Raw genomic sequence first — 19,414 nt, forward strand, 5'->3', positions numbered from 1 at the left:
TGGCTACCTAGTGAAAAATGTTTCTAACTTTGCTAATAATTTGCATACTTTTTGGCGCGATGTATAAAACTTTGCTCCTCAAGCTCCTCATTTCATATTGCCGACTTTACACTCTCTCTCTCATTTGACTGGCATGCACGCACATCGCTCGGCCAGATGCTCCTCCTCCACGCAGCTACTGCTAGCAGGCAACAGCCGTCAGCAGTTGTTGGATTCTTGGCACTACTGAAATTAGAAGGCGCGAGAGCATTAAATTTTCACACTTTTCGCAAGCGCAAACAGAATTAACGTGCACGCAAAACTTAAAGGCAGACAACTGGCCCATCCCATCCCTCAGTGCATGCCACCCTTGCGCGTTGCCAACGTGCCAGCTACCGCAAAAGCCACAAAAAGTTGCAGGAATGCAGAAATGCGACAAAAAAAAAATGAAGCAGAACTACTCCTCAAAGCGAATTTTTCCTGGCCATTTCTCTACGTTTCGGTCTCTTGCCGTCTGTTTTACGCGGTTTACTGCTCACCAGAAGCTGTCAGATATTGTTGTCCCAGCTCCAGCTGCAACTGTAGCATCAAAAAACTCACCACTCAACCCAATTTGTCCACTTCCACGGCTTACTCACCCTCCAGTTGCCGCGCGTACATGTTTATCTCTTTGGTTTTTTTTTTTTTTTTTGGTAAATACAACAAGTTGAATTTGCAGCGAACTCATCCCTTGGCCACATAACATTGGTACTTATCCAACTTGTCAGTTTGCATGTGGTCGAGAAGCGAGTGGCTTTTTCAGCTTGTTAATTCATCACAGAGCACAAATAGCAGCGCTTTAAGCGGAAATAAATCGTAAGAACTGATTATCCAGACACTTGTTATTCGCGAAAGTGGCGGTTTCAATCAATCCAATTTCATTGAGATCATATATTGGCAATACTTTAAATTGCTTTTGGGCAAAGGGGTCTGTGATTTTTTCGGTAAATAAATAGCTTGTTATGAGAATAGCTTCAACTATGGCCGGTTGCACCATGGTACGCTGTTCAGTTACCAGAACTTTCTCATTCAACTTTCTGTAAAATTAAAAGAACGTACACCATCGAGAATATGTATGCTGTTAGTTGGGTAAATAAAACTGAAAACAAATGAATACAAATGTGAAATAAACTAAGTTCAGGGCAAAATGAAAACGAGCAACGGACGGTGCAGTTGTATTCGCTATCTCACCAACTAATGTACGGGAGAGGAGAAAACACAGAGTCCTCTGAAAATTACTAGAGAATTTTGCTGCTTCTGCTGCTTCCATAACAGCTCTTATTGTTTTATATTTTCGTTGCTCATCTTTGCTTGTTGCCAACAACAATGGACCGAACAAAACAAAGACCCAAAGTGACTTGGTTAAGTCATTAATGGAAATGCACTGCTATTGGGGCGAGTGGCATACAACCAGATGTACACTCTGGACATTACCCATGTGAAACGATGAGAAATGCGAAATACAGCTCAGGCTAAGGCATAGAATTTCATGAGTTCCCCTATATTAGATTTAAGTTCTTTTTAAAGTTGGCGTTAAAGTAAAGTACTAGGTATAACCAACATGTTAGACTGGCCCGAGTATAGTACTGATATCAAGTTGATGCAGTTTGTCAACATTTTGTGAGCTGCGTTGAATGCTGTTTGCGGCACGGTTTCAGCACAGCAGTTGACAGAGAGAAAAGTATTTCTTTGTATTTGCTTATGCAAAACTCATTTGGCTGCAGAAACAAAAGCTTTGTTGAAGGAAGCGTAATGCATTTCTAGGTTGTTATAATCTCCGTACAAACCGAGTGATGGGAACAGAGAGAGAGAAAGAGAGAGAGAGAGAGAGAGAGAGAGAAAGAGAGAAACTATTACATTTCAATCAAACCTGTTGAACTGTATGAAATCGCATTAAAAAATTCAATAACTTTGAGCGACATAAAGTAAACAAATAAATAAAATAAAATAATAGATTTCATTGAATACATTTCTCTGCACAACAAAAAAGCGAAGGTAAAGCTTGGCAATCAACCAAAAATAACTGATTAAATGCTATAATCGAATTGAAACTGCAAAAATTTAAATTGACAATTATTTCTGTTTATTTTAACAGCAGGCGGTACAGTTCCAAAAATTGCAAATATTCATTTAAATTGCTGGCAAACAAAGCTCAGCCACTCGATAATGTAAATATGTATAACAGCAAACTAAACTGTACGGCTACACAGACTGAACACCTCACCAAGGATATATGTATAATTTGTGGTGTCTATTAAAAACTTTTTACCCATATGCTCCTCAATTTTCTGAAATTTAATTAAAGAGAAACACATGTAAGGAAGGTCCGTACAAAAATTTAGTTTCCCTGTACAGTGCAATACAAAACTATTAAATATAGTAAGAGTTCTTATATATTTTGCAGAGGTATGATAATATTTATTTATATATATTTATTGAATTTGAATTATTGAAACTTCACTAGTGTGATATTGTGTTCCTATGTTACAATTCCCATATTAAATTCAGAAAATGTTAATAGAAATTATAAATATTTATTATATGCATATAGTTCCATTTAATTTATAGGCATCCTGAATGTAGAATAGTTAATATGGATAAACACTATCTAAGGATACGATTGAAGCTTAGAAGAATGTGCGCAACCAATATTGCCTTTTCTATTTTTCCATACGGGGTATTCAAATGAAAGGTGTAACAGCGCCCAAAGCCAAAAGTAAGTGTAAAACAAAGTTAAACAAACAAACCAAAACCTAAAATCATTTGCAGTTTCACATAGCTGAAATAGTTTACCGAATTTGCCCGGAGAGAACCACAAATAGTACAGCTGAAGTTTGAATAGTATGTGAGTGCTTACAAATGGACTTTGATTTGGTTTTGCCTCAAAGCAGTTCAAATGGATCTGAAGCATACAATGAAGCATACAATGCTAATATCACACCTTTTGAATAAAATCGACAGTGTTAACCTCTCCCAAAATGAACTACATATACTGCACATGAGATACAGATGAGAAGGATTTCACGGAGCTTAGCTACCAAACAAAGGTGAAACCGCTTAAAATGCTAAAGCTAGACAACAAAGACGATGCAGTTTCGTACATTTTTCAAAACTTTCAATGCGATTGTGCTATCGTGCCTTTTGCCAACAGGGCTTAAAAGTTAAAAGAAAAAATTGTGTTGGCCAAAACTTTCCCCGCAATTTATTTGGCAGAAGTGTGCAGTGCATAGACCACAAACAACAAATTCGGCAGGTTAACAAAAAGCAGAGAGTGCAAAGCCATTTCCATGTTGTCAGGGAACTGTATTTTCGTATTTTCTGTTTGGGAGCCCACATTTCTGGGCCATTTTTCGAGCATGCCCGTCCCGAGCGGGGCAAGAGGCAAGGCCGGGTGCTTTGAGGTAGCGTACATTTCAAGGATGGGAGGCATCATAAAAATAAATGAAAAAGGTCACTTTGTATTGGTTGCGAGACAATTTAACACAGGCAAATGTGTGTGTAACTGTAATTTGTGTGCTGTTCTTGCCAGCAGCAACAAATGAGGAACTACAACGCCCTCAACCAACACAGCACCCACATGCCACCACACACAATGTACATATGTAGCACATAGTAAATAGTTTCAGCTTGCGTTCCTTCCTAAAGGACTGGAGAGGGTAAATTTTTGGGGAGGCATAATTTCGCTTTTGCTTTTGCTGTTGCTGTTGCTGCTTTCGTTTGTGTGGGTAAAGTATTTATGTACCAGTAGCTTGTTGTTGGCTTTACATTTGTTGTCCTCACATACGCGTCCATATACAAACAACAACACGCACACATTTAATCCACAACAAAGTCCACACACATGTGGCAAAATGAACATGTTAAGTTTTCAACAGCTATAAATTATTTCTTCAACAGCCTCTCTGCTCTTTTTTCGTATATGTTAAACGATCCTAAATTAATATAATTTATTGTGGTCATTAGGACTGGCAAAGGCAGCCTTCATTTGCCTGGCTCCAAATACAAATGCAATCAAGAGCAGCAACAAGCAAGTTAATAGATACATAGGCCCAAACTTTATGCTTATACGAATACACTTCCAATGACATATATTACTTTAATTCAGGTCACTTCAGGTTACTTTTAACAATAATTTCATGCTATACACTACGAAAATCCTAATTATTAATAATTATTATTATTTTCACTTGATTTTCAGAACGTAATTTATCATGTATTCAAATAATTGTGTTTAGTTCCATTGAAACTTGGCGGTTTTGATAATGAACGGAAAGCTTTTAGAGTGTGTTAATTTTCTGCTAATTGGAGCACACATAATTTTGTTGTAATGGTTACAGCTATGCCATGTTATTCAGAGAGCATATTTATTTCTCTATAGTCGATTTGGTTTTGGAGAGGAGACAATTGAAGTATTATAAAAATATATATGTTCAGTATGTACGCGAAGCTGGTGGTATGGATTGTAAGCTGTCATCCAAGGTTTCGTCAATGACCGGTCGGTATTTGATGGTGGTGCATCCCTCGTCGCCCTCCGCAAATGTCAAAGTATGCTTACGCCAGTGATCCTTAAAGGCTTTCTTCTCTTGTCCCTCGATGGGAGCGCTGTAATCATATTCGTCCAAGCGCGCCTTGAAATCCTCACGTGCATGTGATCCACGCGACTCCTTGCGATTCTCCATAGCGGTGACGATATGCACAGCGTTGGCCAGCATATTTTGCAGTTCCAGAGTCTCAACCAGATCCGTATTCCACACCATCGTCCTGTCAAACACTTTAATATCCTTGAATGCCTTACACAATGCGATCACCTTGTCAACTCCTTGCTTGAGCAACTTCCCCTCGCGGAAAACAGCAGCATGCATTGTCATAGTGCGCTGAAGTTCAATACGCAAGGAGGCCGTTGTAGTTTTTCCATTGGCATGACGTAACTTTTTAAAGTTATCTATCGATGCGTCTGTGGCACCTTGGCCCACCTCGGGCGGATCATCGCCCGGGCAGTTGTTGGTTGTAATATCGATTGCGCAGGAGCGCCCAAAGACAATCAAGTCGAGCAGAGAGTTGGCGCCCAAGCGATTGGCGCCATGCACCGAAGCGCATGAAGTCTCTCCGCATGAGTAGAGACCCTTGACAATCAGCTCGTTGTCCTCATCGTCAAGAGTGAGCACGCGACCCTTGAAATCGGTGGGTACACCACCCATATTGTAGTGCACCGTGGGCAACACCGGCACCGGTTCCTTGGTCACATCCACCTTGGCAAATATTTTGGCCGTCTTCATGATGCCGGGTAGGCGTTCGCGTAAGATTTGCGGATCGATATGATGGAGCTGCAAGTGGACATGATCCTTGAGTGGGCCACAGCCATTCCCTTGTAGCACCTCCAGTGTCATGGCACGTGCGACAACATCGCGCGAGGCCAGATCCTTGGCCTGCGGTGCATAGCGCTCCATGAAACGCTCCTCCTTACAGTTGACAAAGAAACCGCCCTCGCCACGTACACCTTCCGTGATGAGACAGCCGGCTCCGTACATGCCAGTGGGATGAAACTGTACAAACTCCATATCCATCAGTGGCAATTTAGCTCGCGACACACAAGCGTTGCCATCCCCGGTGCATGTGTGTCCGGCAGTGGTCGAGAAGTAGACGCGTCCACAGCCACCAGTAGCAACTACAGTATTATTAGCGAGAAAGCGATGAAAGGTGCCATCGTTCAAATTCCAGGCCAGGCATCCCACACAGCGTGTCTCGGCCATAATTAAATCGAGTACAAAATAATCAACGTAGTAGTGGCAAAGATCTTTGTACTTAAGCGTCTGGCCGTACAGTGTGTGTATCAAAGCATGTCCGGTGCGATCGGCCACAGCGCAGGAGCGTCGAGCCACCCCGCCCGTACCGTAGTCAAGAGTCTGCCCACCAAAGGGTCGCTGGTAGATCTTTCCGTCCTTGGTGCGCGAGAACGGCATTCCAAACTGATCGAGCTCGTAGACAGCTTCCTCCGCCTCGCGGCACATGTAGTGTATGGCGTTCTGATCGCCCAGCCAGTCGCTGCCCTTGACCGTGTCGTAGAAGTGGAATCTCCAGTCATCAGAGTCCATATTGCTCAGTGCCGCATTAACGCCACCTTGGGCCGCCACCGTGTGGGAGCGTGTGGGGAATAACTTGGACAACATCGCCGTCTTGAAGCCATGCCGGGCCAGCTCGAAGCCACAACGCATTCCGGCCCCACCAGCCCCAATCACAATTGCATCGTACTTGTGATCGATAATGTTATAGTCTGCATCACAATCGTGCAGCTGCTGCGACACATGAAAGCAACGATATGAATTTCGAATACAGCCTTCAATGGCTTGTGCTTTTAAGAAAATCATAGTTGTCAAAAGAACTTTAATCACATACAAAAACAATATCTTACTATGTACACAAAATTCTCAAAGTATACTTTCTGAACTATATGAATTGGGATAAAATAAGTGCAGAGAATTGTTTAACACTGAATAGAATAGAAACGAAATCCATTTTAAAGCACCTCAACTATTTAAGAAAATGTAACCCGTTTATATAATTACCTCGAGTTGATGGTCTAGGTTAGAACACGTTAATAAGACATTATGCTAAATAAATAAATAGTCCGTTTAATGGCTTCAAGTCGGGCACTGAATGCTCGAACTACAGTTCAGACAAGTTTGAGGCCGAAATCATTTTGTTATTTCAGCTGGTATTTGTGAAGTAACACCATTGCTAGCATTAGTTAGTTAGTTGGCTATTATCATTGTCGACGTCATCTTTCTACTATTGGACGAACTAAAAGCTAGCCATTTCCACGAAAATCCTCTCAGCGGCAAGCAGAACGAGCACAAAGAGGATGGCAAACGGCGATGGTTGCAAGCAGTTGATTGCCATGGCAAACAAAGATCGGGGCATCGGAGAGGGGCGGTACACGGTCGGCGTTTATGCCCATGTCGGACAGTGTAAACATACTTAAGATAAACGAAAACACGAATTACACCGCTTTTTAGCCCGGCCAGACGAGGGCACAGCGAGCCAACATGTAATCCAAACAACGCAATATGCAAATGCGGTCTTCTATTAGCAAATACACATTGCCGACATGTTGTTGGTAGAGGTTGGTAGAGGCAGGTCCTAGGCAGCGCCAGGGGCAGAGCAAGGCGATAAACGAAAGACTTGGAACACGAACTCGAACTCGAACTTGAACTCGAACTTGGGCAAGCGCATTCTACATGGCCGTGGATATTCCCGACGGCAGCTCAAACACCTAATTGCTCTCGGCCTGCTACAAAGGATACTTGTGTCTCCTGTCCTTTGTGTGCCTGTGTTTGTGCTTGTATCTATCTGCCGGTCGGTCGATCTGACTGCCTGCCTGCTTACCAGGACGAGCGTATGTGCGTTTCCGTATGTTTGGTTTATGAGTTTACAACCTCAGCCTAATTGAGGCGGGGAAATTCGCTTAGGCCCGCCATAAAATCGAATTGTTTGCAAACACAAGCAGAAAGGATTCGCCATAAAGCGGCACAAAACGCACCTACAATACGGTGTGGTAAATATTTAGGGCAAGGTCACAGCACGGAATGGATTGAGCTCGTCTTTCCAAGTAAGACCAGGCACGAGACCGATACCCATTCCTCCCATTCCGAAGAACTGTTCGCATTGCATTGTTAATGAAACTGCAACAGGCTCGTGGTCTTGGATAAGCAACCAGGAGCAGGGAAATGAGGTAACCCATTAATTGCATTCCCGTTTTAAGCGATTCAGTTTGATCGAAAATCAGTCGGATTCAATTTGTCATGTTGACTACGCTTTTAGATACAATATGTTTGCAGCGCTTTTTCCTATTTGATTTCTTTTTTTTTTATTCAATCTCATAGTTTTGTTGACTCTTCTCATTTACTCAACTGTACCGCCGAGTTGTGGGCCTTTGGACGTAGCAGTGCCTCTGTTTGCATTTCAGCTCCACAGACCGATCAATATTTTCCCCAATCCCCCAGCACAACGGTGGCGGTCCATTGACACGCGGCGGCGACTTGAGAAAGAGGAATTCATCGTAGATCGAATCGTTTTGCCAGTGGCTCAAAAGTCAGCAGCACAGCAAACGCGCGTGATCTTCAAAAAACACGAACAAGTTATAAATAATTTCAAAACAGAAGCAATAGCAACAGTTAATAGAGTCTCCAACATCTTGCCACAAAGTGTAATATCGATTTCTTTTGTATCACTAACACAAAGTGTCGCCTTTTCTTCAAACTAGTTTGCATTTGAAACCAAGTAGTTATTAAGGTAATAAATAAAATTATAAATAAATAAATTGTGTTTCTTTTATGCCAAAGTAATATGTGTTAAGGCGATCGCTAAATCATCTACAAATATATAATTCCAATGCGAAATCGTCAAGTCATTGTCAATATACATCGATTGATAAGATCCATTAAAATTGAAAGTTTTTGTGGCTAGTTAAATTGTTTATTGTTAAAGGTATGTTTATTCAGATTTATATATATCATACGTATAAAAGAGTATTCAGATTTCTACGTAAAAATGCGATTCCATACTGAATTTCAGTGACACCAAGATTTTGAATAGCTTTGATTTGTAAAGCAAAATCTCGTTTGAATTGTATTTAATTGAATCGAATTGAAGCATTGCTAACACCGCAACCAAATCGAAACGAGTTCGCCTTTTCAGTTGGTATATTAACCCCAACGTTCAGCTCCGCCCCGTATCGGTGTATGTACATATTTTTTTCCAATATACATACATCTATATATATATACATACATACGTATTTCGGCCAGTACGTATTTTGGGGTACATACATACGTTGTGGTTAAATGTTTACAACTTAAAATTCAGCTGAAAATTGAACAAGAGAAAAAAGTGTGTAGAGAAAAATGCTTTGAACGGCAAACCAGTTTTAGGTGCAGACGCAGGCCAACAACAAACAAACGCCGTGGAAAAAATATACAAAGTTTTAATTGGCTGCGCAAACAAAAGCACGAAACGAGAGTCTAAACAAATTGAAGCCACTCAGTCGGCGGTCAAAGTAACGAACACAACGCATATATAAATCCAAATCGTACGTACGTATGGATCTGTTGGTTAGTTAGTTAGGTGGTCGAATATCAGTTTATTTCATAATTTATTAAAACACCTTGCACTTAATAACTGGCGCATGTAAAGCTCGTATTGACAAAGATACAGAGAGAGACAGAGAGAGAGAGCAAGAGAGAGAAACGCTCAGGACTTGTATCGAGTCTCCACTAGGAGGTCAGGCGGCGATCACGTTTTAAGCGAACGCATTGAACGATCGACTTGCTCATGTGCTCATGAATGATGTTCAAAATCGGAAACCTGAAACTGAGGCTTCTTTCGACCCTACCTGGCTGTCGGGTCCAAAGCGATGGCGGGTAGTAAGATCGAGCGAGAGGTGCGTTCGCTGCTCGCGCTTGCCTGTTAGAAGGTGTGGCTAAGCCAGTTTGCACAACGTTTGTGATTCATTGCGAGTGCGAGTGCGACTGGCAGTGCGAGTGCGAGTGGGACGGCGATTGCCTGACACTCATCGGCAATGGCTGAGAAAGAGTTGAATCAGCCAGCCATTGAGCCAAACGCGTAAACAAGATGGCAAGTCGGCCAAAAAAGAGAAATAGAGGTACAAGCGAACGCCGACATCTAAAAAGCAAGCACGGCTTGTGATGGTTGAAAAAATTAGCACCGATCGTCAATCATTAGCCAGGGAACGGTGGCAACGCAAACAACGATCGCATTCGACGGCGGCCCGAAAATCGACGACGGCAACTCGAAAAGTCCCACAGAAAAATCGGCGCAAACGTTTAGCGATTCTCTCTTCCTCTTAGCGTCTGCCAAATCGGTATCGGTGAACTTGCGTGGAAAGTGCAACCCAAAACTGAACAAAAAAAAAATATTAAAAAAAAAGAAAAACTATTGAAAATATATAGCTACAGTGATTTGTGGCTGGTGTGTGACTTAGTGCGTGATCTAAAAAATCGGGGAATTTGATTCAAGTTCTGCAAAGGATTACGAGAAAAAGTGCTGCCGGTGAGAGCCGGAATATACATTTCACAATAAGTAAGTTTTTTTTATATGTTTTGTACGTTTTTATGTTTTTTATGTACACATATTTGTGTGCTAATTCTACTTGATATCGGTAAATGTCTATAAGCATATATTTAATTTATAAATTTTACCAAATAGCGAAGGCGAATATCGAATATTACTTAAGATTTACCAAACAAAATAGTTAAAAACTGTTAAAATCCAGACTATCAAAATAATCAACTCCATCCATGAATATATATATATTCGAACTAATTCTGAATGTGACTTTACCAAACTATGGTGTTATTTTATTCTGCACAGAAGGTTTTTAAAATTTCTATAGAGAAGTGTCATCTGAGTAAAATGTTTATCCAACCTAGACACAGTGAAAAATCAATTTTCCGACAATATATATCTATATGGCGTACAATGAAACACAATAGAAAATAATTATGGGCTTGGAGCTCGATGCATGAAAACTCTTAACTGTAATTATTTTGGCCAAAACATCATTAATATCAAAAACGGTTATTACAACAAGTAAGGTGTTGACTAATAGATTATATTTTATCGACTAAATAAAATGGAGATTAGGCAATAACATACGCAAGTTAATTAAAAGAAAAAGACAAAAACATATCTATCATGTTTTATTAATTATTGTAACTTAAATGCTGAAAAAATGTTTTGTATTAGAACAATGAGCGATAGTTTGTCATCTATGATGACATGCTTCTTTAATAGAAATAGTTAGTTGTTGTTAATTTGTATTTTCATATATTTAGACAGCAGAAGTTTTATGCAAATTTTCAATTGGCAAGCCCATTTAAACATACGTGTGAAAATCAAACATTGAATTCAAAGCGACAAAATTTACAAAACACCAAATTTGACACCCAAAATCTATTCCACACTTCTCCAAAATGAAACCAGCAAGTGACAAAAACTGTTATTAATGATCCTAATAATAACTCTAATAATATAAAACAGCAGCGTCAGCTACCCACGCGACACCAGCCAGCAGACTCTAGGGGCTCGAAACGCAGCCGCTGCCAAGCAAAATGTTCACACGCAAATTAGGAGGGACATAAGAATTTGCTTGTGCCGACACCGCCGCAGGCATTTTAATCGGCCACGGCAACAACAATAACAACAACAACAACAACAACAATCAGCAGCAGCAACAGTGGGGGACCCATAACACACAATTGGCCAGCTTAGCTATGCCAACCAATTACGACGCATGTGAAAATTATCCTATTAAATACAAATCAAAAGAACCAAGGAATTTTCACCTCCGACCATATCGGGGTAACCGAGCCGCAGTCGCCCCCTCACCCCACTTCCCCCCCGCGACCATTCAGCGCTGAGCTTTAGTACTTGACAAATGCTTACTAATTAATTACAGTTTGTACAAAATTTTAGTATGCGTCTCATAAAGTGCGTTTATCAACGGTTATCCGCCAAGCGTGAAATGTGCAGAAAACAAAAGTGTGACAATACCGTTTTGAACTGCCACGCCCACCCTTAACATACTAAAGGAGTTGACCTCAAGTCAGTTTTGATCCGCCGTCATCATGCATGACTTGTCGTGATGACCGATGTGCAATGAAATAAGATACACAGCCAGAAGCTAAACTTAAATGTGGTTTATTTTCATGTAAAATGAAGTGTGAAATTTAGCAAATCTGTTTAATCGCCACCGATAAGTTGTCAGTCTGTTTCAGTGCCACCCGCCAGCGGCATTTAGAGTTGGCTCATCCTGATCAGGTGTGAAATGCAACCGCTTCGGGATATCCGAATTCTTTCAACGATTGTGTTCAACATAAAATGCAGATAAAATATATCAATATTAAAGCCATTAAAAGCAGGTTAAAATCAAAGTTGGACATTTGGTCTAAAGCAGAAACAGGGTCTCCATTATGTATTATGCTTATAATATTCAAATATATAACTACTGAACTTCCTTACTATTAATTGGTTAACAAATCTATGCACCTAAAATTTAATTATATTTACATTTTTTAGTAATAACAAAAATAAAATAATTCAATTTTGAAATGCATTAATAAATATTTTGCATCAGTAAACTAATTAAAATTAACAACTAATTTAAATAATCATTAAAAGTGTTTAAAATATATGTCAATTGCTACTTCATACGTACATATGTATCTCTAAGCCTTTTGATTTGTCTCTCAAACGTAAGTTTGTAAATACCTATGAAGGGGGTATTATAGAAAATGGTCTGAGTAAACATCAAAGTCACGAAATCATTCAAAAATCAACATCCCAAAGTGGATGGGGTAAAAACTCCAACCAAAAGCGTCATGGCAGCCATCAAATTTTAAAGTTAAAGTACATAGGCACACACGTTCACAGATACACACACACACACACTCACACACACACACACATAGTGGTATACCACGCGAGTTTAGACAGCACACAAAAACCGCTTTTCATTAGGCTCAGCGATGGATGAACGGTATAAACTTGTGTTGGAATACACAACAAAACTTACCAAATTTTATACATGCATAGATATGAGTTGCATACATACAAATACATATGTACTGCGTATGTGCATATAAGTAGATGCACATTGTGGTATAAACACACAGGCGTTAGTTATAATGCAACACCAATGAATATAATATGGAAATGATACATTTTTAATTAAATATGTCTCGGCTTTCAGCTTACAGCATCCACTTAAATTCCATTAAATTTGTATTTATATTCTGTTTTTATTATTTGTCAAGGTAAAATGGTTGTGCTAAATCAGTAATAAAAATTATAATCTTTTATCGCAATCTAATTAATTGACGCCCTTTATATCAGTGACTAATTCAATCACGATTAGGGAAATATATTCGTTTGGAGGCATTAAATTACATTTATAACAAATGACAGAGATATTCACAGGCATTTTGAGATGAGAAGCTGCCCAAAATAAATCAAAACCAGCCAGAATAACCAACACTTCGGGATAAGTTGGAAGAACAATATGTTCTAAGCATCTGACCCATAAATATCCTAGCTGAAAGTTTGGGGTTGAATTCATGTGGTGAGGTTCTGCAAGCACCGTCGGCATTTCACCTCCAATATCGTAGCGCAATAAAAACAAACAAAACAATTAATACATTTTGTTAATTTATGATTACAAAACATTGCGAGAAACACTTTCAGTGCCAGCCCAGAATTTAGACATCACCAGGCAGATTTTAAGCGCATTTTGTTCTTTTTTTTCACCGCCGCTGCTTTTTTACAATACGAGTACTGTGCCGGGCCCTGGCCGTAACAGCGGCTGCCTACCCGGAGTAAACAGAGGTGTTTGTTGCTGTTGCCACGGCCATAAATAAAAAGGGTGCCCGCTGTTTATGGCCAGCAAGCATCCAAGTCTCTGTCCGAGGTTTGTCAGAGTTTGTGAGAGTCGGTATGAGTCTGAGTCTGAGTCTGAGATTGAATTGGAGTCTCAGGCATGGGCAAGGCATAGCTAAAGTGTGCAATATAATTAAAAGCCGACAACAGACTTGGCTTGCCCATTCTTCTAATGCGGCTGACACAGCGCTGTAAAGGTATAAAGTGCTTGAAAGATGCGTCGGCCAGGCAGGTCAAACGTCTTTGATGTAATTCCAATGTCAATTTAAAAAACCCTGTATATTCGAATAATTCACATTCTGTGAGTTGTTAAAGCATCTCTAACGAAATATTAAATTAAAAATTAATTTATCTAAAATCTATGCCCAGGAAGCTGTTTGACGTGCTTTTAATTAAAGTATATTCAGATAAATAATAAATCTAAGGAAAGATCAAAATATTATTAGTCAAATCTTAAATTCAAATAAGACTTACAAAGTGAAAATGTAATTCAATAATAAACAATAAAGAATGTCTATCTTAGTTACGCCGAGGATTCAATGACAAGGGTGAATAGAGTCAATTTATTGGCATTTAAATTTTAGTCAGCAGCTTTATAATAATTTTAATTCTAGGTTTTCCGTTTTACAACTGGCTCTGAACTAAATATTCTGTATCAGACATGAATGTCGTACAAATCCCGATGCTCGAAATATATCGGATTAGGGCTGCTGTACGCGGGGAGTAAGCCCCGTCGACACACTTGCACCATATTTGGCTAATTATGCTACCGCAATGGGCTTAATCTCCTTAATGTTTTCATAATCCTGTGAACAGCTTGGTATATAGGAGTGTAAAAAATCCTGTGGCCAGCGAAAGACATACTTCAGTTAAAAAATTAGGTCACCAAACAATAAACAATTAATCCATTAAAACCATAGAACTTAAAAACTGAGCGAGTTTCTCATTTAAGCAACAAACGTTGAACAGATACACAAGTGGACAGACGGTCATGGCTATATCGATGGTGAGAAAGAAGCCTTGTATAAAAAACAATCATGTGCGATTGTGTATAGAGCTAGGACGGCACTTGATTTTAGGATTGCAACTTTGACATCGTTTTGTAATAAAGTACTAAAAAAACCGATTTTACACACATAGTTTTAAATTTTTTTATAATCGATAATAGATCAAATTTAATTTTATGAAACTAATTCTGTTTTCATTTTACAGCAGAAATGACCACATCCCATATCTTGTCCGCCGTGGATCCCACAACCGGCCTTAATGGAAATGTGGCAGCTGGCGGTAGCAATGGCGGCGGCAGCGGCTCTCCCTCCCCCCAGCATGCTGTGCACAATGGACATGGCCATGGACATGGACATAGTTTAGGGGGTGTGGGCGGTGCAGTTGCCATGGCATCGGCAGGCGGTGCCGGCGGTGGACATCGCATTGGCGGCGGTGCTGGTAGTCCCAATGAACTTGATCGCAATCTGCGAGTCTCGCTGGATGATCGAGAGCTGTGGCTGCGCTTCCAGAATCTGACCAACGAGATGATCGTCACCAAGAATGGCAGGTTAGTTGTGAGTCAATTGTTGTTGTAGTTGTTGTTCTTGTTATTGTTGTTGTTGTGCTCCGAGGCCCTTCTTTTTGCAGTTGAACATGTTAAATGGAAGTTAACGTGGCCAACAAAATCGATGCTGGCGATTGCGGCGCATTTTGTTTTCCTATGCAAATTGGCAATGAGTTTTTTTTTTGCGCTTTTGTTTTTGCTGCAATGAATTTTCATGTGGTGCTGTTTGCACCTTATAATGAAGCGTTAACGTTTCTATAGCTCCGCATATACAAATATGAGCACACTCACAATACACATCTACACATATTTGTATGTATCTATTTACATGCGAGCGTTTGTCGAAATAACTAAAAATATTTACCAACCAGTGCATGTATATATATATATATATATATATATATATATATATATATCTGTGAGTGCGTGTGTTCGTGTGCGAAACGCGCTTAGAACTTGGACTTCACCGCCCCGGTGTCCGGTCTCTGGTCCCGGATAGGTGCTAATTAACGCGGCCCGGCAACAGCCGCCATCTTGTACTAATTGTTGTGGAACAGTGCGCGGACGGCGCGTTTCAATATTTGTCCGAAACTGACACAGAGACTGACACCGACGGGGAGTTGTGGGCTGAGAGGCAAAACCATTCAAGTGGTTGCTGCCTGCTTCTGTTGCTGTTGCTGTTGCTGCCACTCTCAGAACACGAGTACAGCATTACTGGCCACTCTATAAGTAGAGCCTGTGAACGGGCCATGGCAAACCAGGCAAACCAGACCAGACCATGAGCAACAAAATGCAAAAGTGGAAAAATGGAAATGCTTTGGCATTCGACCGTCTGTTTGCCACATAGAATATTCATATTCAAGACTGCACCCATTTTAATTGTGATACTTTTTGGTATTGTTCTTGCAGGCGAATGTTTCCGGTTGTGAAAATCAGTGCTTCTGGCTTGGATCCGGCAGCCATGTATACGGTTCTTCTCGAGTTTGTTCAAGTGGACTCACATCGCTGGAAGTACGTCAATGGTGAATGGGTATGTATATGAACCAATTTGCCAGCAAATTTTAATTGGAAAACAATTTTTAATTAAAAATTTGATGATAAAATCATGTTGTTAAAGTCCGATTTTGTAATATTCATTTTTGAATATAGTTCAACGATATATAATTAACTTTTGAATATATCTAAAACTGACTGCCATAAGTATTTTGAATGCCAGAACCTTTTTAAAGAATTGTAACACTTTTAATCTTTACTAAAAATATAGCATTTTTGTATTTTAAATTAAATTTATTAATTTAATTGTGAAAAATTGATATTAGAGAGAAAGATTTTAAGTCTGCAAAGATGGTGAAATAAATGCCAATGAAATAAACAAATTAGTTTATTGTTTCAACTGATATATTTTGAGATTTAAGTGTTGCTAGAAGCTTGTCACGATTTATTCCAACTGTAATTGACAATAAAATATCTGACTGTGTAAATTGCTTGAGTCTAAAATGTTTTTATTTATTTATTTATATTGACAGGTTCCAGGTGGCAAGGCAGAGGTGCCACCCTCCAATCCCATTTATGTACATCCCGAGTCACCCAATTTCGGTGCCCATTGGATGAAGGAACCCATTTCATTTGCCAAGGTCAAGCTGACAAACAAGACGAATGGCAACGGACAGGTGAGCTTAAGTCAAGCAATTTTATGTGTTTATATGCCCAATATAAATGTCCATCTTTATACAGATAATGTTAAACTCATTGCACAAGTACGAGCCGCGGGTGCACCTGGTTCGAGTTGGTTCCGAGCAGCGTCACGTGGTCACATATCCATTCCCAGAGACGCAATTCATTGCGGTCACTGCGTACCAGAACGAGGAAGTCACCTCACTCAAAATCAAGTACAATCCATTCGCCAAGGCCTTTCTTGATGCCAAGGAGCGTCCGGATACACTTTATCCGCACGACACCCACTATGGCTGGCTGATACCCCCACCAAGTCACTATGCAAGTGCCGCAGTTGCTGCTGTTGCGGCACCACCACCACCACCACAGCTGCCCATGGCCCAGCCGCATACCCTAGTGGCATCCCCATCAGCATCCAACTCCTCCTCCTCATCGGCTGCAGTCTCGGGCAGCTGCGATCGCTACGGTCGCACACTGTCCTCACGCAATCCAGCGCCAAATCGGAGCACACCTTACAGCCGGCCACGCGTTGTCTCCGGTTCCGGTTCGAATGGCAGCATAGGCAATGGCTCCTCTTCATCGCCGCAGCCACCATCGGCACCACAGACACCGACCAGTCTCCAATCATCGATTGGGTCGGTTAGCACCAGTAGCAGCATAAATACCAATGCGAGCAGTGGTGCCAGTGTTGCCAGTGGTGGTTGCTTCACCAGTTCCTATTCTCAGCCTGGGTTTATACCCGTAGAAGGCGGCTCTACGGCATCGGTATTCTCGTATCCCAGCAGCTGGCAGAGCAACACCAACTACTGGAGTACGACAAGTGTTCCTGGTCCAATGCCCATGAACGTGTGCAGCAGTCGCAACATCTGTATGTGCCACACATCCAACATTTGATCATAATCAATCTAATAATAATTATAATCCTCTTGGCAGCCACTCACAATTCACCCTCGCCCACGAATGGCTCACCGAGCTATACGACGCCCTCGCCGGGATATACCATACACCATCTGACGCCGCATGGCCACCAGTACAACATGGCGCAGACGGATCTGTATGCGAGTGGAGGGGTTTCATCGGGCTCGCCACAGACGTATGGTGCAACCACACATCAAGTGTACCATCCCACGCCCACCTCCCCCACCCACCAGCTGTACACAAATGTGCTGAATGCATCCTCGGCATTGAGTTACCCGACTAGCAGCTGGCACAATGGCTCTGGTGCCGATTATGGACTCTACCAGAATTCGGCTCCTGCGTACTACCAGCCCGAGTATATACCACTTGAGATTGGGTAAGTGATGGGGCGACCAGTTGAAACGCGAACTCTGCACTCATATCGCTAAAGTAGCTATCAATGATTCCACTCTCGAATCGCGAACTATGTATTTTACAGCTATGCCACCACCCACCCGCTGGAGCCAGTGGACGTCACAAAGACACTCGATGAGTCACAGAACTCCATGTATAAGCCAGCTGAAGAGCAGAGTTCCGTCATCACTCTGGAGTGCGCCAGTGCCAGTCTAAAGGCCACTCACAACAATCACAGCAACGACATCAAGCTGGAGTCTCTCGAGCACAGCGTGGATCGTGGCGTTGTTCCTGCCGTCCCTGTGCCCCTACCTGTGCCCAGTCTGCAGCCAACAGGGGTGCCCACATCTGTGGTAACCGCTGTCAGTGCAGACACATGGACACCGCTAACACCACCTCAAAGCACCCTGCAGTGATGACTTGCAGAAATACAAAGCCATACAGCCAGCCAGCAAACACCCCAGCCTTTAGACGCATGAACCCTTAGGATGGATTGAGTTATTGACCGAGTTCGATTTTAAGACCTTTATTACTAGTACCCCAGCATGCAAAGTACACTATAGCAAATATTTCACTCTAAAATATTATAATGTAACATGACTTTCCATTATGTTCTTATTAAATTACACATAAATATATGCTTACTTACTTTATCAAAGTTCTTCCAAAAAACTTACGACCAATTCAATAATAGCTTGTCAAAATGTAAATAGTAAGTAACAAATTGCTGAGAATATCTTGAAAAGTAGAAACGTTTTTAATGCAAAATGCTGTAGTCTTCAATCTGCAACAGCCCAACCCAATTTAATGAAATTTAACTTAAGCAATTAAATATTCATTTTTCCTTTACGCAACGCATTTTTTAAACACAAACTTTTCTTTTACATTTCTCTTTCTTCAACTAATCTTGAGCTATTCCATGGAATGGGCGATTTTTTTTTTCAATTTTATATTTTAATCATGATTAAGATATTATTTTTAACAATCCTTTCCCAGCACAGAACAAAACAGAATTATACTTTGCCCGCAGTTTATTTGTCAACAGAGAAACATTTAATGTGGACCAAAACTAGTTACCAACTACTGTTGGCCAATCAAGTTTTAAACAATGGAGCCTTCAAGCGCAGTCAAACCTACATGGGGGCTAGACCACAAAGTGTTCTCCGGGCGGCAATCTGCCAGCTTTACGAACTGAAATCCATGAAGTCAAGAACACACAAAAATGCACCACAGAGCGACGTGACAATAATGACTTGAATTGCATATACAGACATATTTATATATGTAATATGTATGGCTAAGTATATAACTTGGACGATTCCACTGAACAGCTTAAAGTTGAAAATAAAGGGCAATGAATGTGCCATCATTACACTTGCTGCATAACTGGACATAAAAGCAGCTACACAC

The 19,414-nt window shown here is 40.8% G+C and overlaps 3 protein-coding genes across 5 annotated transcripts in view; 1 reads left to right on the forward strand and 2 right to left on the reverse strand.

The window, feature by feature from the left end:
• LOC6556980 (putative dipeptidase NECHADRAFT_87110) overlaps positions 1-19,414 on the reverse strand; it is a 73,863-nt gene that overhangs the window by 52,610 nt on the left and 1,839 nt on the right. The window lies entirely within an intron of this gene.
• On the reverse strand, positions 4,197-6,446 carry LOC6556848 (succinate dehydrogenase [ubiquinone] flavoprotein subunit, mitochondrial). Its single transcript, XM_001984824.2, has one exon. It carries the CDS (start codon positions 6,381-6,383, stop codon positions 4,449-4,451), a length of 1,935 nt encoding a protein of 644 aa, XP_001984860.1. The 5' UTR covers positions 6,384-6,446; the 3' UTR covers positions 4,197-4,448.
• Positions 9,602-18,853, forward strand: LOC6558191 (T-related protein). Of its 2 annotated transcripts, none has more exons than XM_032738291.2 (7): positions 9,602-10,113; positions 14,680-15,022; positions 15,929-16,049; positions 16,546-16,689; positions 16,754-17,561; positions 17,627-17,987; positions 18,045-18,147. In XM_032738291.2, exons 2-7 carry the CDS (start codon positions 14,685-14,687, stop codon positions 18,052-18,054), a joined length of 1,782 nt encoding a protein of 593 aa, XP_032594182.1. In that variant the 5' UTR covers positions 9,602-10,113; positions 14,680-14,684; the 3' UTR covers positions 18,055-18,147. The 2 variants fall into 2 exon arrangements, with proteins under 2 accessions (XP_032594182.1, XP_001984859.1); XM_001984823.3 differs by having other exon boundaries at positions 9,712-10,113; positions 18,090-18,853.

This window comes from Drosophila grimshawi, unplaced genomic scaffold (genome assembly GCF_018153295.1).
Source record: "Drosophila grimshawi isolate 15287-2541.00 unplaced genomic scaffold, ASM1815329v1 contig_44, whole genome shotgun sequence".
In the NCBI taxonomy this organism is placed as follows: Eukaryota; Metazoa; Arthropoda; class Insecta; order Diptera; family Drosophilidae; genus Drosophila; species Drosophila grimshawi.